Source organism: Planococcus citri, chromosome 2 (genome assembly GCF_950023065.1).
Source record: "Planococcus citri chromosome 2, ihPlaCitr1.1, whole genome shotgun sequence".
Taxonomy (NCBI): Eukaryota; Metazoa; Arthropoda; class Insecta; order Hemiptera; family Pseudococcidae; genus Planococcus; species Planococcus citri.
The window spans coordinates 7,550,426-7,571,603 of record NC_088678.1 but is presented as its reverse complement, the minus strand read 5'-3'; the positions used below and the strand labels follow the sequence as shown (position 1 = coordinate 7,571,603).

The 21,178-nt window shown below is 34.7% G+C and overlaps 1 protein-coding gene and 1 long non-coding RNA gene across 3 annotated transcripts; one reads left to right on the top strand and one right to left on the bottom strand.

The window, feature by feature from the left end:
- Positions 1 to 943: 943 nt before the first annotated feature.
- LOC135838222 (uncharacterized) lies at positions 944 to 2,317 on the bottom strand. Of its 2 annotated transcripts, XR_010557341.1 has the most exons (6): positions 2,199 to 2,317; positions 1,974 to 2,123; positions 1,744 to 1,891; positions 1,547 to 1,667; positions 1,207 to 1,449; positions 944 to 1,128 (listed from the first exon to the last, which is right to left on the bottom strand). It is a non-coding gene; the product is annotated as an uncharacterized LOC135838222 (long non-coding RNA). The 2 variants fall into 2 exon arrangements; XR_010557340.1 differs by having other exon boundaries at positions 1,744 to 2,123.
- An 8,247-nt stretch (positions 2,318 to 10,564) lies between these two features.
- Positions 10,565 to 13,372, top strand: LOC135834408 (glucose dehydrogenase [FAD, quinone]-like). The gene is made up of 5 exons (XM_065348273.1): positions 10,565 to 10,828; positions 11,060 to 11,201; positions 11,305 to 11,433; positions 11,584 to 11,810; positions 11,895 to 13,372. Exons 1-5 carry the CDS (start codon positions 10,598 to 10,600, stop codon positions 13,041 to 13,043), a joined length of 1,878 nt encoding a protein of 625 aa, XP_065204345.1. The 5' UTR covers positions 10,565 to 10,597; the 3' UTR covers positions 13,044 to 13,372.
- Positions 13,373 to 21,178: the final 7,806 nt, after the last annotated feature.

Sequence of the window (21,178 nt, the reverse complement as noted above, 5' to 3'; positions counted from 1 at the left end):
ACTTACTTCAACGAGTTATTAATAAAAAAAATGTTGAATCCACCAGAAATACATATGTATAGAGACTTCATGAGTCTATCCACGAGAATTTTTTGAAAATTTTATTCCCCTTTAGGAGGGAGGTATTTACAAAATATAAATTGAAACTGCCATATCATCGAATCTAATTCAAGTAAGTACGCTAATTTATTTCTTCTAAAAATATGTTCAGATGATTTCCTACTATTTTTGATAATTTCCCCTCCAGATGAGTCATCGACTTTAAAATCATAGGAACATGTCTCAGAAATGTGTTTTTTATTAAAATGGGATTGCCAAACGAAAAAAAAAGAAATTTTGGAACCTTGTAAAATTTTGAGATACTATACATATTCCTAATTTTTGGGAAAATTGGAAATCCTAGAAACCTATAAAGTTCTGGTGAAATTTTCATTTTTGAAGACCCTCCAATAACCTATAGCACACATCAGCCATTTGTAACCTATTTTAGAAAACTCAATATTTAAGTAGGTAAGTACCTACCTTCCATTTTCGGGTTTTATTCAGGATTGTGCGAAGAGGTTTTTTTCCAGATCAAAATCACGAGAGCTGGGCTCGAATTCACTCTTTCTTGAACAAACTCTTCGATCAACTTTTTCTCATGGTTCCTCAAAAGATCCAGGTGTAATAGCTTTGGTGAATATTTTTTTGAAGATTAGACCAAAAAGTTCAAAAAGAGTTGAAAAGAAATCTATTCATAAATTGGATAAAACCATCATTCGAATCATTAATTTTTCTGCCAGTTGAAATACCACCTACCTCCTTTGTGAGAATGTTTCAAGATTTAAAAATTTGAAAAAAAATCGACATTTTTTGGAAAAAGTTATTTTCTTAATATTGATAATAATAATTATAAACATGGTAATAGTGAAGATGATGATTTCATCAAAATACTTATGTACCAAATTACCCTCAAATTTCAATACGGCTGCTGATTGCTCACGGAGCAAAAAGAGTGACGTAAACGGGACGTAGTTCAATGAAGAGTCCTCTCACTGCTTTGATTTCTCTGCCTTTGACAGGATTTAATGGAGCTATGGTACTCAATGGATTGTCATCTGTATCCAAAACATTTCTAAAAGCTGTGAACTGCCATAAAAGTTGATTACAAAATCATATCCCAAGTGCTCTTCGAGATTCCCAAATAAAATTCTCAAACATTCTTACTTGTTGATAAGAAATAGAGCTATAAGGCGGTTGAGGTACAATGTTCGTCACTTCAAGTATTTGCGTTTTGGTTTCCGGATCGTATAAAGATCCTGTATAAATGTAATACGCACGGTTCTTGACAAGAGAGTCGAACCAAATAAATGAAAATAGGGTGGAAATCGTTGCAGCAGAGTTGGGTGTTTTTAGATTGCCTGAACGCAAGAATATACCAAATGGTATGAAAGTAGGATTCGGAATGTCCTGTGTGAGAGAATAATTTTTAGATGCTGGTAGATACTTACCTACTTACATATGGTGAGAAAACTGGGTGACTTGAAAAACATTGTCCTACACTTACTATTACATCGACTGGTTGCGAGAGAGCTAATATACCATTGGGGTGTTTCTCTTTCTTGGCTTCTTACAAACTCTTGTATTCATCAATGTTGGCGAATATATTGGTTGCTTCGATGGGATATCTTTTCGGGACAGTTGCATCGATAAAAAATATTTTAAGGTCTGCATAGTCCAGTTTTATAGGTTCTGTGGACTTACCCTTTGCCATTGATGGTGTGTCCGCTACGATTTTTCTGCGATCCATTTTGGTTTATTAGTATATGTCGGTCAGCTAGTGTATATGTAATATTGTCAAGTGTTATTTGTTGTGAGCCCATTTCTTGTTTTTTTGTCAGAGGAAATCTGACTGAAAAAGTAGAACAAGTTTGGTATAGTGATTTTGAGCACTCTTTGACAGACGACGTGATACGATATGTTTTGTGAATCACTTTCTTTTCCTGTATTTATTGCTATGCCATCGGAAGATAGAGTTCTGGGTACGTCTAATGATATTTTCAGTAGATCAAAACTTGGAGTAACTCGAGATGTATCGATATTTATCGGAGAAAGTAGGTCTCCATCTTTACTGGATCCACTTGCTATGGAAAAAAATTCGAATAATGTAGGTAACAAGATGGACACAATTAAACAATTACGTAAAAAAAATTACTCACCGTTAGCATATTTTGCGATGATCAGCAGTGAAATACAAACAAGTGAGATTTTAAAGTTCATTTTTATGGGTTCAAGCGCACGAATAGGTCATTTTTTGGTCATCACCACCATTTGAAACCCAAGTTAGTAACTAGTTATACCAATTTGTGAAAAGTACATACGTAGATACGATTACCCCACTGTTTTTTCACTGTTATCTTTCTGCAAGCGGAAGATTATGTCGTGAAAAATTTTAAAGTCAATTTGCTCGAATGATTAGATAACATGTCGAGCATTTTGCCAAATCCTTGACGAAAAAGCATCATTTACTGTAAATTCAGTATATATCTTAAGAATAAAGGAATAAGTGCATTATTAATTTTATTGTTGTTGTGTTCGAAATACACCGACTTGAAAAAAAAGACATTGGAAGTACCTACATACTTACCTAAGTGTGGAAAAACGTCGATTTTCGTCCAGAATTGGGACCAATTTAGTGTTGTTTCCGTTTTACATGTGCGGTTTTTTTTTGGAGGGAGTAGGAGGAAGGGGAGGGCCGGAGGGAGGACTTGAAAGAAAAGGCAGGCTTGTGGTGTCTTTTAGGAATAAAAAATTGGATAAATTTTTGGGACAAGGAATATGGTTTCGGAGATATAGGAAAATGAGTGAATGTAAGAAGTAGGTAAATTGAATATAGAAGATAGGTAGATGAAAAAGGCAGAGACTAGGGAAATAGGAAACGAATAGGAAATGAGGAAACCTTCAAGACCACACATATACGACTATAGATATCAAATTTCATCTAAATAAAAATATCTTCTACATTTTAAAATAAAAAGAATTTTGTAGGTAAAACTAAGAAGGTACGAGTTCAACTCGTAAGTAATTTAGAATGTCAAAGTAAATCACACAACGTATGATTTATTACAACTCTCGTGTAGTTCCAAATTAGGGGTCTAAGAATCTCATGATCGAGATATATCAAGTTAAATTTAGAAAGTAGGTAAACCTACTTGAGATTTGTAATTAAACCATATCGAGCTAAATAAATATTTAAAGTCCTAAATTAGACTATCTCATTTTATACAAATAGGTAAATCATGTCGCATATAAATAAATGCATATCGTACCTAAAGAAGGGTTTAGGGGTTCTCACTACATATCGTATACCATTGGCACCTCGGTGCTAGGCTTTAAGCTGCCATCATGATACACATCTCGAGATAAAGAATACTCCACCACAACACTTCGCGGTAATTCAAATAATTAAAAGTCAATTCAACTAAATCATTGTAATCAGGGCTTCAAACCCGAACGTTTTCGGGTACGGGTATCGGGTACGGGTACAGATTTATTTCTCGGAGGATCGGGTACGGGTATCGGGTACAGGTATGAAAATTTTAAACGTTCGGGTACAGGTACGGGTTCGGGTATTTTAGGTGAAATACCCGAACTGTACCCGATCTATCGGGTATTTGGGTTCAAAATAGTCTCTATCGGGTACGGGTACAGGTTCGGGTATTCCTCATTTCATTTTTCGGGTACGGGTACGGGTTCGGGTACAGAAATTGTTGGATTTTCGTTCGGGTATTCGGGTATTCGGGTACGGGTACGGGTACGGGTTTGAAGCCCTGATTGTAATAAATGCTTCACTTTACAATGATCACAAAATTCATTTTACACATTATAAAATTCAATATTAATAAATGAAAAAATAGGAACGCATAAACGTACGTTATATCATTACAACGGAAATTCAAAAGTTAGTTGATCTGGATTCTGACGTATGAGGATTCAATTAAATTTTACCAGAATCAACTAACGAGCTCTAGTGTCGTTTTTCTTTACCTATAGGAATCCTATATAGGTAGACTAGATGGTATCTATACTACAGGCTTTATGCTCTTTTATTGCAATTTCGAGATGATCCAATACAGAACAAGGTGTCATTTCTGAAACTAAGGAAATATTTTGGAACGCAGTGGTGCCAATTTTTTGGTAATTACCGCCGATTTACAAAACCAAAAAAATGGATAGTCTATGTAATATTTATGTATTTTTATCAAAACACTTGCCCCACTCACGTAATGTTAAGATAGGAATCCCTTAAAAAAAAAAAGTTTTTGTCAATATTTTCATTTATTTAAAATTGGTAATAATGGTCAAAAAGTTGGTAATTTTTTGGTATAATGCTGGTAATTTTCTGGTAAATCACTGGTAATTTGTTGGTAAATTACTAGCAATTCTCTGGTAAATTACTGGTAATTTTCTGGTAAATTACTGGCAATTCTCTGGTAAATTACTGGCAATTCTCTGGTAAATTACTGGTAATTTTCTGGTAAATTACTGTTAAATTTCTGGTAAATTACTGTTAAATTTCTGGTAAATTACTGGTAATTTTCTGGTAAATTACTGGTAATTTTCTAGTAAATTACTGGCAATTCTCTGGTAAATTACTGGCAATTCTCTGGTAAATTACTGACAATTCTCTGGTAAATTACTGGTAATTTTCTGGTAAATTACTGGTAATTTTCTGGTAAATTACTGGTAATTTTCTGGTAAACTACTGGTAATTTTTTGGTAAATTACAGTGACTTTTTTGCTAAAGCTACATAAATTACTGGTAATTTTTGGTAGGTAGATAAAGGTTCCAAATCTCGTATAATCAGATGAAACATTCATGTTCCGTGGTACGTGAAAAAATTTGTTCATAGGTAGAGACCCAAGACTCCCAAAATTTGAGGAAAAAATTCTACAAAATTTTACACATTACGTAAGAATCTTATCTACTCTATTATAACGTAAAAATGTTTGTTTGCTGTCGTACGTATTTTATTTTATTTCAAAAAAATTTTTAAATTGAAAATTTGACCGAATTTTTTTTCAAAATATTAAAAAAAAGCATATTAACTCTTTGATTGATCATTTGATTCTCGAGTAAACACTTACTTTGTACGTAAATGAAGGTCTAGTATGCAATTTGCCGCCGAAATAAAAATCATAAACAACAAGCAAAAAATTCCCATTCAAACTCCAGACAATTTTTTTTTCTTTCATCTTACTAATCAACATAAGATAGGCGTGTGAGTGCCAAAATTGTGTAACATTGTATCACACAAAACAAATTGGCGGTAAAAACCACTCGCTAAATTTTTTTTAACAGTATTTAAAACCTCATTAATTTTAAGAGAGTAAGTATTCATTATCTGTGCAGAAATTATATGTACTTTTAGTCCAGTTAAGAATCGCTTCGAAAATCGTGATAAAAAGCAATAAAAATAATGCAAAACATCATACTCCTATTTATTACGAATGAAGTTATCTTTTAATTACAGGTTTTGAAGGATGTAGATTGTAGGTATAGATCTCGTACAACCTGTCGCGATCGTATCGAGACTGGCATTCTATGTATTAAATGGAGCCACTTTCCATGTAATCGACTATGTTTCGATAGCTATACATTGTTTTGAAAAAAGTTGACAAAAAATACTGTACCATACTTGAAAAAAATATGCAAAAACATACCTGCTTATCATCTAGTAGGGTATGTATCTATAGGTACCTAATGATCACGCAATTGAAAATTGTGCGTATGAGTATCTTACCAAATATTTATTTCGCGAAGTACACGCTCTACTAGTTGCGACCTTGTAAATTACCAGTGGAATATTACAAAATACATGTATTTTTTTTTTTACTCTACATCTGAAAAGCTCAGTTGAAAATGCCTTAGGTGATTATTATGGGTGGCCATTCGATGTTTTAAAGGTACCAGATCATTTTATCTCAATTTTTTCCATCGTTGGTAATTATGTTTTATTATTTCTTAATCAGTCGGAAAAAATTTCAGCTTCGGAAGTGCCTCGGGAGGGGAGAAAGGGTCCGTAGAGAGGGAGAATTTTCGAAAATATGGTGGTTTTTCGCTCTTGTCGGTAGTGATCTCGTGAACGTGTTTTTGGAAAATTTCTCTAGGTTCAGAAACGATATCTTTCAATATTTTGGCTAATTTGATGCGAAATGTTTGCGAAGAAAAAATTTTCAAAAAGGCGAATTCATCTAAAAATGAACGATATTTGCAAATTTTCAACCGCTCAGTAGAACTTTAAAAGTGATCTTGGGTTTTGACGGAAATACGTAGTGTAGATCGAAGCAGAATCTCAAATACTTTCATGTGAGACTGGGTCGTTTCCCTCAAAACAGGTAGGGTAGCGACAAGAGCGAAAAAACTACTACTTTTCAAAAATGCCAACTCTTTGAGGGGTCATTCCATGTCAACTCAACCAACGTTTTTGAGCCATGTCTTTTGAATTCGCTCAAATTTTTTTACAATATATACCCACCCAGTAAGTAAGAACCTCGCAATTAGTTTGGTCCCAGCCCCCTCAGGGGGCGGGTTGGGAGGGGGCTTCCATTATTTTCACATTGTCTCGAGGTACTCAACTTCAGCAGCCCATTCCTCCAAAACTATGATACGTTGATCAAAACTGATTTCACAGTTCAAAAGGGCATTGCATTCAAAACTTTTTAAGTATTTTGAAATTTTCAAAAGTCGAAAGTTGAACTTTCAAATAGAAAGTTCAAATTTTAAAATGGCGCTGAAAGTGGGAGGTACCATTTGAAATTTTGAAAAAATTTCCATAGATGTACCTTTTGATGTTTTTTCAAAATATTCAAGTTTCGAGATGGGATCTCTTAATGGAGGGGGAGCACCCCCACCCCAAATTTTGGGCGAAACTTTCGAAAGAGAATCTAGGGCATGTGACATATCGAATTCTATGTTTTTGGTGACGCTGAACACGAATATGACATCAGATTTTCGATAGGACCCCATCTACGGCTCCCAGCACCTTCCCAAAGGGAGTAAAAGTTCAAAAAAGTGTTTTGTCCGTGCGACACATGGAATGTTTTTGGTGACTCTGAACACGAATATGATGTCAGATTTTTGATTGGACCCCATCTACGGCCTCCAACAATTTTTTTAGACCTTCATCTATTGGGGGAGGTTCTGGGGGCCATGGGTGAGGTCTATATAAAAAACTATGGCTATATTCGTGTTCAGCGATGTCGAAAACATACTATTTCATGTGTCACACGAATGTATCCATTTTGAGGAGGGGTTACCCCCATTGGGGAGGTGCTTGGGGCCGTGCATGGGTCCTATCATAAATCTGACGTCATATTCGTGTTCAGCGTCACCAAAAATATACTATTTGACGTGTCGCACAAAAAAACCTATTTTGAACTTTTACCCCATTTGGGAGGTGCTGGGGGCCGTGGATGGGGTCCTATTGAAAATCTGATGTCATATTCGTGTTCATCGCTACCAAAAACATACACTTCGATATGTCACATGCCCTATATTCTCTTTTAAAAGTTTCACCCAAAATTGGGGTGGGGGGCTCCCCCTCCATTAGGAGATTACCATCTCGAAACTTGAATATTCTGAAAAAGCATCAAAAGGTTCATCTATGGAAATTTTTTAGAAATTTCAAATGGTAGCTCCCACTTACAGCGTCATTTTGAAATTTGAACTTACTATTTGAAAGTTCAACTTTCGACTTTTGAAAATTTCAAAATGCTTAAAAAGTTTTGAATGCAATGCCCTTTCGAACTGTGAAATCAGTTTTGATCAACATATCATAGTTTTGGAGGAATAGGCTGCTGAAGTTGAGTATCTCGAGACAATGTGAAAATAATGGAAGCCCTCTCACCCGCCCCGTGAGGGAGCTGGGACCAAACTAATTTCGGGGTTCTTACTTGCTGGGTGGGTATATATTGTAAGAAAAAATTGAGCGAAATCGAAAGACATGGCTTTCAAAATCGCCTTTTTTTGGTTGAGTTGACATGGAATGACCCTGATGGCTCATTTCTCCACTTCAGAGGCACCTCTAGAGCTAAATTTTTTTCTGAGTAACTTTCATCTCAAAATTAAAGTCTGTGCTGAATTTTGTGAAAATCTACTGACTTTTTTTATTGCGATCCACTCAAAGTATTCCAGCTTATTTTTGATAGAAAAATTCCCTTTTTTGCGATAAAATACATTTTTACTGTCTGAATTAGTAAGGAAAAAAATCGAAAAAAATTCAATCCAAAATTTATTTTAAAAAATAGCGGATGTTTTTTTTTGGAAATTAATTTTACAGACGCAGTCATGTCCCTCAAATCAGTACCTAAGTGAAAATTACTCAGCCAGCCACAGGTGGAATGTTTTATAAAAATAGAGGTCGCGTTGTGTTTCTATGTTTCTAAAATAGTCTTCTACGGAAAACGAATTTCTGCCCAAGCGAAAATGAACCTTGAACACAAGAGAAGTAATAATCGTGAATAGAACGCGGTCAAGTTAGCAGGTTGATGCAGCTATCAGGTTCAATGAAAATATCGAGCACGTGGGTTTAGATTGATCTTCATCTTTTGAAACTTTTGTTTATTCGGTCACTGTTTTACGTATCTGCTTAATTATTGGTGATTTTTCAATTTTTTTTTCTAGTTTTGTATCTTCCATTTTTATCAATTTTTTTCAAATTTGAAAACAGGTAAGCAAGTAAGTAAGTACCTAAGCAAAGTATAGCTAGTTAATACTTAAGGGTGCTAATTCTTTAGATTTAGCAGAACGATGAGGCTCATTTCAGCAATTTTCCGAGTATATCGATATTTTCTAAACTGAGATAGTAGGTAGTAGGTACATAATTAAATAACCTCTACGAAATTTTGAATTTTTTTTTGTGATTGTGGGATGAGGTAAATTTTTAGACATGTTTTTTTTAAAAAAAAAAAAAGTTCAGAAATGCACGATTACAAAGTAGACCAATTTTTCACAGAAAAAAATCAGAATTTGGTAATATACATACCTACTGACGAGGGGACCCTCAAAAAGGACGCCTTCGATATGAACAGAAACATGATTCTTGGAAAGAATATGGTGTGAATTGCATAACTAAAGTTTCACCAATTCAAATTGATTTTTTATATTTTGGAAATTTCAAAATTTTTGGCGATCTATGATTTTTTTTAAAAAGCATGCTTATTCAGTAAAAATAATGGAAAATAATCTTAAAACTAATAGATAGGTACATATTCACCCCTTCGACCCGAATTTTATGATTTTTGGACATTCTGGAGTCTCTAGCTCGATTTCCGATTTCTCCAGAATTTTGATATTTTTTCCAGAGGGCATTAAAATTAATTTAAGCAGGTAAAAATCAAGTCAAAAGTTGTTCCATATCTTCGATCTATGAAACTAACAAGTTTATCCACATTTAAACTGATTTTTTGTCGAGTGTTTTTTTTTTTTTTTTTTTTTTTTTTTTTTTTTGTATATAAACATGAGGTATTTTTAATGGTTTTAGATGACCAAATTAATTTCCACATCTTCTGAAGAAATTTTAAATTGAATTTTTCCCCCAACAAACAACTACCCACCTTAGCTGATCAAAAAAACACATTCGAGGTGTCTCGAGAAAATATTTTTAAAGATTGTGAGTAAATACCAAATTTCAATAGAAAAATACAAAAACAAATTATAAAATCAAAATGTTTTGCCATTTTGATGGTAAAAAAAATTTTTTGCTTAAATCGAAAAAAAAACAACAAAAAAATGCGTTCTTTCAATCACAATTTTGGCGTAATTCCTTTCACTTAAAAATCTGAAAAAATTTCTAACGTCATATGGTCTAAAAATGTTTCAAAAATTGAAAAAATTCGATAAGGCGTATTGGAAACTGTTTTTAAAATTTTTGGCCAAATGGTCCAAAAAAACGATTTTTTGTATTCACTCACATTCACAATTTTCAATAATTATTTAAAAAATATCAAAAAAATATCATCGCAGTTTTTTGTGCCCATAATATTGTTCTATATAAGTAAAAAGATAAATTTTTGAGAATTTTTCAGAGTTTTCAATCCATTTTTTCATATTTTTATTTTAAATGCAAGTTTTCAAACTGATTTTTTTATATCATCAAAAATGGCAACACTGCTTTTGGCACCAAAACAAATAGCCCCCAGAATTGCGAATAAAATAAAATGAAAGGTTGAACGACAAAGTTGATTAGAACCACCGCTACAAGCATTTGAAATTTTCCTTTGGTACCCATTTGGTAAATTTTCAAATGCCCCTCGTGCCAGCAAAAAAATTATAGGAACTTTCGGTTTGCGCCATTTCTCATCGTTTGATCACCTCTACCGACATGCAAAATATGAAAAAAGAAATCGACTCCCTTTTGTGCAAATTTTGGCTAATTTGGCATAAAATGAACCAAATTTAAATTTTCTATCCAAATTCTTTCAAATAGTGATTTTTTCATAGAAAATGGAAACCAATTTAAATGATTGAAAATCAGCCAAAAATTGAGAAATATCACTTTTTTATTTTCGGTTTCAGATTTAGCATTATTTTTTGTGATTCCATACTAACTGCAAAATGAAGATCAACATGTCAATAATAGTACTGATGATGGTATTGATCCTGATCACGCAAACCTATCAACAATCTTTTCCACCTCTATTTCAAGGTCTTCTGAAAGCTTTGAGGGAAGGATTACAGTACTCGAGTAATGAACCAACAGATCGACCTATTATATTGAAGGAGTATGATTTTATCATCGTCGGAGCTGGCAGCGCAGGAAACGTTATAGCTAATCGATTGACAGAGGTAATTTTACAAAACTGAATAAGTATTGAAACGTTCCATGTTCCCTGTAGGTGGAGGGGGAACTCCTCTTTTTCGGTCAAAGTCGAGAATTCATGTTTTAAAACATTCCCTTCCTCCTCCTCGCACAAATCCCCTTGCAAAGTAGTCGTATATTAATCAATCAATCTAGATGTTAATTAAATTGCATAATCAGTTCGCCGTAAATCCATACAAAGATTTGGTTATTCGCAGATACCTGAATGGAAAGTATTATTGATTGAAGCAGGATGCGAGGAGAGCATCGTGATGGATACTCCTATATTAGCAAATATGATACAATTCACTCAAGCCAACTGGAATTATAAAACGGTGCCATCAAATGAGTATTGTTTAGGTCAGTATAGATCTTGTAATATTGAAAGGTGAACTGGAATTTACTTGGGTATCTCACTGAGTACGCAAACATAATTTCAAAAGACCAATGATTTCTGTTTTAGGAATGAACAACCATCAATGTAATTTTCCCAGGGGTAAAGTAATGGGTGGAAGTAGTGTATTGAATTACATGATTTACACTCGTGGACACTGGAAAGATTTTGACAATTGGGCCAATATGGGTAACACTGGTGAGTAAAATATGCACCCATCAATAAGAATGTGATAAGTATTTTTTGACGTAGGAGGGGGGGAAGCTAATTGAATTTCCTGAACATTTTTTCAAATCTAAATATGAGCCAATCCCAAAATCACACACCGAAGCATTTTTAATTTCATAGGATGGGATTATCAAAACGTGCTGAAATACTTCAAAAAACTCGAAGATGTTCAAATCCCTCGCTATGCATCTGATACAACTTACCGAAGCACTGGAGGATATCAGACCATCACCGAAGCCCCTTATCATTCAAAATCTGCCGAAACTTTCGTAAAAGCAGGCGTTGAAATGGGTTTCCCAACACCCGACATAAATGGTCAATTTCAAATTGGCTTCTCTTATCATCAAGTGAGAATTTATTTGATAAAAAATTTCTCTCACTCTTATATAGGTACATATTATAGTTTCTTAAATTATTTTTGGATTTCACAGTTAACCATGAGAAACGGTACCAGATGCAGTACATCCCGAGCCTATTTACATCCGATTCGTGATCGACCAAACCTACACGTGAAAAAATACAGCACGGTTACCAAAATACTAATAAATCCGAAAACCAAAGTCGCCTATGGGGTGGAATTTCAGAGAAAAAAACGCAAATTTAGAGTCTTAGCAAGGAAAGAAATAATTCTATCAGCAGGTGCAATAAACTCTCCCCAATTACTCATGCTATCTGGTATTGGACCTCGAGAACATCTGGAAGAAAAAGGCATCCCAGTGATTGAAGATTTACCAGTAGGAGAGAACCTGATGGATCACGTAGCCCTGGGTGGAATGAGTTTCACGATGAACGATAAAGTTTCAATAATGACCCATCGACTTCTAGAAGATCCGTATTCTATCAACGATTTCCTTCATTATCACCGAGGACCTATTTCCATTCCAGGAGGTACAGAAGCTCTTGCTTTTTTCGATCTGGAGGATTTAAATAATATAGGCGGGCATCCTGATTTAGAATTATTATTCATCAATGGAATGTTGAGCAGTGAGGCAACATTACGAAAAAATTTTGGTATCACTGATGAAATATATGATCGAGTGTATAAACCTAACGAAGGCGTTGACGGTATTACTATTTTTCCTATGGTACTTCGCCCTAAAAGTAAAGGACGTATTTTACTCAATGATGTCAATCCGTTTCGTCATCCTTTAATATATCCCAATTATTTTTCCGATGAAAGAGATCTCGATGTTTTAGTGAAAGGTGTTCGGCTTAGTCAAAAGTTGATTATTGAAACTGAAGCGATGAGAGGTCTGAAAACAACTCTTTTGAATGTATCGTTGCCTGGTTGTCTTAATTATACTTTCGATTCGGATGATTATTGGAAATGTCACGCTAGAAATTTACCTTTCACCATATATCATTTATCTGGTACTTGTAAAATGGCTCCTGTAACAGATTCAACTTGTGTGGTGGATCCTAGACTCAGGGTTAAGGGGGTTAAAAATCTCAGAGTTGCTGATGCGTCTATAATGCCGGAAATTACAGCAAGTCACATTAATTCACCTACCATCATGATTGGAGAAAAAGCTTCGGATCTTATAAAACAAGATTGGAATGTAGAAATAGAATTATTTTAACTATAGGTATGTACTTGTATGAAGCTGATTATTATTATGAAAATGAGATCGAGTGATGATGGCTTAATCAGAGCATTTCTAGCATAAAAAAATAGAAACAAAAAAATCACTCAATTTTTCTATAGCAAATTTTCTCTTGTTTTATAGAGTTGCTGTTTTTTGTGAATGCTCAAATGATCATATGCTTCATTCACATCATTTTGGATTACGTTTACCTATATGTATTATTTTCAGCCATGTTCACTTCACTACCTAAGTGAATTTTGGATAACTTTTGTGATATTTGTTCTGTTCCTACAAATCTGCCAATAAATTTTACGTTTGAATGATTTTGCAATTATTTTTCAATTGTTTTCAGTAAGAACTCAGAACAAATCAAGTGTATTTGGGTGAATTACGGTGGGATAAGTATATCAATAATGCGGTAGCAAAAGGAAAATCCGCCTCTATGGCTCTCAAAGTTATACTGTGGAATATATATGGCTACAGGCTTGCTACGCGATATTTCCGCAATGATGATGAAAAATGATGTATCTTTAATAGAAAAATGAACATGCAAAGCAAATACATATGCACCTATATACAAAAAATCCCTAAAACATGGTATAATTATACCACTCCAAAATACACATCCCCAGCAAAACAGAACACACGCAATATTGCCTCATATAGAACCATCTCATTAATGAGTCACACACTGAAGCTACCACTCACCATCATAAATGCTAGAATTAAAGAGAAGATAAATGAGCGTGCGGGCGTGCATGCATGCATGCATGCATTTGTGAATTCGTGCAAATGTACAATTGTGCAAACATGCAATCATGCAAATGTGCATACCTACATGCAATCGTGCAAATGTGCATTACTCCCCCTACAGCCTTGACTTGCCATGACTTATTGGATTGAATAATTATGCCTCTATACATACTTTGTACATGGACTTGACTTGCCACAATTAATTGGTTTTTTATTATAAAAACAAAAAAATCACAAAAAACCAAAATTAAAATAAATTTAGAACAATAACAAGAACAAAAAGGTGAAAAAATGTACACATTGATAATATATCGCACCTCGGGAGTAATAAGGTGACATCTCAAAAAAATTTATTTTCATGTTTTTGCATTTTTGGGGCTTGTATGACCCCCCCTCAACCAAAAATAACACTTCAGTTGGGTACATTATCTAGATCATGTAAAAAACCCAAATGGCCTAACTCAAAATCCCAACAACATTGCAAGTTGTTTGGAGTTATAAGGTGACATCTCAAAAAACTCCACCTTTTTTGAGCAAATTTTGTACATACAAAGTGTTAACAAACAGTTTTGATTGTTTTAAATGTTAGTCAGTTAGAAATAATCACAAGGAGTGCATTTTTTTATTGGTTTGTACCAAATGGAAATTTTTTTTAAATTGATCACTTTGTAGAAAAATGAATTTGCACATATAATGAAATTTTAGTTTTTTGAGAAACCTCAAAAACTAAGCACTCCAGAAGAAAACCAACGACATTATGTCGATTGGAAATTTAATTCTCTACAACTTTGGCAACATGAAATTTGTTTTGGACGCTTCCTTCCGCCTCCACATCAACTTTAATGAAAGGTTCCAACTCAAAATGTTTTCCAAACATTGAAATATTTCCTCTTTAAGATTTCATTTTTCAAAGTGTTCTTATGCTAAATGAAGGTTGGATACCAGATCTTTAAAAAAGAAAATCACTCTCCTATAAAAATTTCACTTTTTTGAGATGTCACCTTATTACTCCCGAGGTGTGATATGTAAAGAGGCTTAATTACTTAAGCCAATAAGCAATATCAATTCTAGCATATAGGTGAAGCAATAATTGAAATTTACATGTTTACACTACTTGCCCATCATTTAACAAAGTAGATATTGTAATTGTATAGGTATGAGTGTTTTTAAAAGTGATTTATAGTACAATGAGTGCATTTATAAATTGTTTTCATTTTAAATTCGAATCTTTGGTGTTCACAGGCTTTTGTCAGAATGACTTTGTATTAGCAGTGATAAGGTGAATAAAATAAGTGGATCAAAAGCATACCTACTGAGTGAGCAAGTGTTTTATATTATGTATTTATTACTTGTTTTTTAGTTTCAGAGATTGGATGTGTGATTTTATGTGTATTTTTTCTTTAAGAAATAAGCTTGAGTGTAACAATATCAAGAGGTACATTTTTACACCTTTTGGTTCTTGTTATTGTTGTGTTATATTTTATTTTTGGCTTACTGTTATTTTTGGTTTTTATAATAAAGAATCAATAAATAGTGGCAAGTTGAGACTATATATTATATATGTACATATTAATATAAGCATAATCATTCAGGCCAGTAAGTAATGGCAAGTCTAGCCTATAGGTTGGTAGTAATCTACCTTCCAGAAGATAAAATTTTGCTTACTCATAGGTGTCTTTTTGAATGGTATTTGTTCAATATTATGTAGATCATTATTTGACTTCCAGAAGGTCAGTAATTTTAAATTTTGTTAAGTAAACCTCTTTTACTTCATTTCTTGCTATTTTTTGGCTTGATTTTTCAAATTGACAGGTGTCTAATATCTGCCAAATTTTCTTGCCTGTTTACAAGTTTGCCTGCTTACATGTTTTCACATTTACACTTTTGCCTGTTTACACTTTTGCCTGTTTGCACGACTGCACGTTTGCACGACTGCACGTTTGCACGACTGCACGTTTGCACGACTGCACGTTTGCACGACTGCACGTTTGCACGACTGCACGTTTGCACGACTGCACGTTTGCACGACTGCACGTTTGCACGACTGCACGTTTGCACGACTGCACGTTTGCACGACTGCACGTTTGCACGACTGCACGTTTGCACGACTGCACGTTTGCACGACTGCACGTTTGCACGACTGCACGTTTGCACGACTGCACGTTTGCACGACTGCACGTTTGCACGACTGCACGTTTGCACGACTGCACGTTTGCACGACTGCACGTTTGCACGACTGCACGTTTGCACGACTGCACGTTTGCACGACTGCACGTTTGCACGACTGCACGTTTGCACGACTGCACATTTACATGTTTACACTACTTGCCCATCATTTAACAAAGTAGATATTGTAATTGTATAGGTATGAGTGTTTTTAAAAGTGATTTATAGTACAATGAGTGCATTTATAAATTGTTTTCATTTTAAATTCGAATCTTTGGTGTTCACAGGCTTTTGTCAGAATGACTTTGTATTAGCAGTGATAAGGTGAATAAAATAAGTGGATCAAAAGCATACCTACTGAGTGAGCAAGTGTTTTATATTATGTATTTATTACTTGTTTTTTAGTTTCAGAGATTGGATGTGTGATTTTATGTGTATTTTTTCTTTAAGAAATAAGCTTGAGTAACAATATCAAGAGGTACATTTTTACACCTTTTGGTTCTTGTTATTGTTGTGTTATATTTTATTTTTGGTTTACTGTTATTTTTGGTTTTTATAATAAAGAATCAATAAATAGTGGCAAGTTGAGACTATATATTATATATGTACATATTAATATAAGCATAATCATTCAGGCCAGTAAGTAATGGCAAGTCTAGCCTATAGGTTGGTAGTAATCTACCTTCCAGAAGATAAAATTTTGCTTACTCATAGGTGTCTTTTTGAATGGTATTTGTTCAATATTATGTAGATCATTATTTGACTTCCAGAAGGTCAGTAATTTTAAATTTTGTTAAGTAAACCTCTTTTACTTCATTTCTTGCTATTTTTTGGCTTGATTTTTCAAATTGACAGGTGTCTAATATCTGCCAAATTTTCTTGCCTGTTTACAAGTTTGCCTGCTTACATGTTTTCACATTTACACTTTTGCCTGTTTACACTTTTGCCTGTTTGCACGACTGCACGTTTGCACGACTGCACGTTTGCACGACTGCACGTTTGCACGACTGCACGTTTGCACGACTGCACGTTTGCACGACTGCACGTTTGCACGACTGCACGTTTGCACGACTGCACGTTTGCACGACTGCACGTTTGCACGACTGCACGTTTGCACGACTGCACGTTTGCACGACTGCACGTTTGCACGACTGCACGTTTGCACGACTGCACGTTTGCACGACTGCACGTTTGCACGACTGCACGTTTGCACGACTGCACGTTTGCACGACTGCACGTTTGCACGACTGCACGTTTGCACGACTGCACGTTTGCACGACTGCACGTTTGCACGACTGCACGTTTGCACGACTGCACGTTTGCACGACTGCACGTTTGCACGACTGCACGTTTGCACGACTGCACGTTTGCACGACTGCACGTTTGCACGACTGCACGTTTGCACGACTGCACGTTTGCACGACTGCACATTTACATGTTTACACTACTTGCCCATCATTTAACAAAGTAGATATTGTAATTGTATAGGTATGAGTGTTTTTAAAAGTGATTTATAGTACAATGAGTGCATTTATAAATTGTTTTCATTTTAAATTCGAATCTTTGGTGTTCACAGGCTTTTGTCAGAATGACTTTGTATTAGCAGTGATAAGGTGAATAAAATAAGTGGATCAAAAGCATACCTACTGAGTGAGCAAGTGTTTTATATTATGTATTTATTACTTGTTTTTTAGTTTCAGAGATTGGATGTGTGATTTTATGTGTATTTTTTCTTTAAGAAATAAGCTTGAGTGTAACAATATCAAGAGGTACATTTTTACACCTTTTGGTTCTTGTTATTGTTGTGTTATATTTTATTTTTGGTTTACTGTTATTTTTGGTTTTTATAATAAAGAATCAATAAATAGTGGCAAGTTGAGACTATATATTATATATGTACATATTAATATAAGCATAATCATTCAGGCCAGTAAGTAATGGCAAGTCTAGCCTATAGGTTGGTAGTAATCTACCTTCCAGAAGATAAAATTTTGCTTACTCATAGGTGTCTTTTTGAATGGTAAATTTGTTCAATATTATGTAGATCATTATTTGACTTCCAGAAGGTCAGTAATTTTAAATTTTGTTAAGTAAACCTCTTTTACTTCATTTCTTGCTATTTTTTGGCTTGATTTTTCAAATTGACAGGTGTCTAATATCTGCCAAATTTTCTTGCCTGTTTACAAGTTTGCCTGCCTACATGTTTTCCCATTTACACTTTTGCCTGTTTACACTTTTGCCTGTTTACACTTTTGCCTGTTTGCACGACTGCACGTTTGCACGACTGCACGTTTGCACGACTGCACGTTTGCACGACTGCACGTTTGCACGACTGCACGTTTGCACGACTGCACGTTTGCACGACTGCACGTTTGCACGACTGCACGTTTGCACGACTGCACGTTTGCACGACTGCACGTTTGCACGACCGCACGTTTGCACGACCGCACGTTTGCACGACCGCACGTTTGCACGACCGCACGTTTGCACGACCGCACGTTTGCACGACCGCACGTTTGCACGACTGCACGTTTGCACATTTGCACGACTCCACGTTTGCATGTTTACACATTTACACAATTGCACATTTGCACAGTTACATGTTTACACGATTACACATTTACATCATTACATGTTTACACTGTTTCACTTTTACACTATTTCACCTATACAAGATTTCACGTTTACACGATTGCACATTTTGATGGCTTGGTTTAAGAAACACTCAAGTCCAGGTTTTTCAAAAATGCTTTTTTTGTGGTTTCTTTAGTAAAAAAAAAAACGAGGAATCTGAATATAAGAACCTCGTAAGTCGAAAATGCACCCAGGCACTGTATTTGGCGAAAATCTAAGATTGAAAAACGAGTATGTGTGACATAAGAGGTGTCTATAATAAATGAAAAATACGTAAGTCCGTCTTACGAGGTTTTTATCATAAAAACTACTTAACTACTCGTACAAGAATTTTAATTTGAAAACCTCGTAAGTCCTCGTTAAAAACATGTACGTCCCATGTAAGTGTGATGAAAACCTGTATGTTGTCTTTAGAAACCTCCTATGTCCTTTCAACGTGTTTTAATTAAGTAATTACTTATAATTGATCAACCTATAAAATATCATCAGGCTGTACCAATAAGACCCCTTAAATATAATAATGCAATCTAAAACTGCAAATAACAACATCTGAATGTTTCAAACGTTTTTTCGCCCTCCTCAAAAATTTACAATTTTGTACTTACATGATATTTGAACCAAGCCATTGATTTACACAATTACACATCTGCACGTTTGCACGTCAGCACGTTTGCAGGTCAGCACGTTTTCACGCCTGCATGTTTGCACGTCTGCACATCTGCATGTTTGCACGTCTGCACGTTTGCACGTTTTTCCTAAGCTTTTGCCCTCGCTTTGCTTAGGCCAATGTGGTTCTCTTCTACCTACTAAGTTACAATTGCACTCAAATTTTTTTGAATGAAACCCTCAGTTGATTATTTCTCAAAATTTGTACAAAATATACTGTAAAAGCTCGTTATAACGCGTTCGGATATAACGCTGATTTCATTATAACGCTGATTTCTTCTGGTCCCTTGACATCCCCATTTAAACCAATGTAAAATTAATCATGATATAACGCTCTTGAGCATCCAAAAATCGCGTTTTAACGCTCTAAAATTTCCACAATTATCATTCAATTTTGTTGATTTAAGGCGTTCAACAACAACTAGTTTTTACATGTTTTTTTTGTCAATAATTGCTAAAAAAAAAAGTCCTGCTTTTTGCTAAAATCATCAAGGACTTGTCTTTGGAAAAAAATCATTTCATATGTTTTCCAAACAGTTCTAAAATTCTCACTTTTTTTCAAAAATTGTCCAAATGTTTAGCTCAGTTGCTCAAAGTTACCAGAAAGCTACTCCTTTTGCTAAAATTTTCAGTCTAGTTTTTTGCTAAAAAATTGTCAAAAACTTTAATGGCTAAGAAGTGTTTTTTGGCAGCAAATTCCAAAAAGTCCAAAGTTTTTTCAAACATATAATAAGTACATTGTATCAAAAGGTATGGCTTCTTTATTTAAATTGTCATTTTGGCTTTTTTGGAAAAAAATATCAAAAATTCTCACAAAATTTACCAAAAAAATTTGCTTTTTAAAAAAATATATTTTCTTTTATTTACAAAAAGTAATTCAAACTTTCGAGAAAAAAAACTCCACAAAGCATTTTATAATAGGTACCTATGTATGTATTGCTACAATAGTTATAAATATGAACTGTTGGTGAAGGTGATGGAATTTGCAAGACTATTGGGTTGGGGGGGAGGAATGGGAGGGGTAGGAAGATATAAAGCTCCGAAATTCTTGTAAAACAAATTACTCATAGGAAAATTTTAAAAATGTATGAGGTTTTGGAGAGCCTTGGGTACGAATGTCAACTTCAGCCCAATTTTTTGATTTCGCTCCTTCACCCCCCTCCCATCCTTTCAAGAATTCCCGTATATCCTCAAAATTGAGACAATTGAGTGATGTATGACTCAGAAGGATTTTGAAAACGCTGAATACGAATATTAATTAATTTTCATTTTTTTTGATTCGACTCTACCAACGTCTTCATTGATGACTCCCCCCCCCCCGTGTCCCCTCCCAAAAAAACTGAAAATCCGAAAAACGAAAGTTTGCGAATTTTATCACGATAAGTTCATCGATATATGAATCATAAGAATGCGTGCTTTCTGAATTTTTTCAAATTTTTTATCATAGATCGAAAGTTTGACGAACTTCTGAAAATAGAGATTTCAAACTTCGGACGTCCGATATTTTTGTCAAACAGTTTTATAGATGACCAATATTTTTTGAGCTTGGAAATATCTACCTTCGACCCATATAACCATTTAAAAAAAATAATCAACCGGAATTCTTCAAACAATAAAGCTCACTTCCTGAACACCAGCTGTGTGGTTTTGTTAAACGGCCGGCGATATGGATACCGTCCAATTAATCGAATCGTTAACGCACTTACCTACATAAATTGGCACTTTTACTATAAATACTCGACTCCGGTCGGTATAGGTAATCTATTTGCGTACTCTTGCCCGCATAGCACGTAAAGCTATCAATTTCGGACCGGCGACCGGCATCGCTTCGCGACCTATGCGGCTGCCCCGCCCTGTTGCATGCTCTCTCTGCAGTCGAACGTGAATCGTGAACGTAATCGATTGCGTAC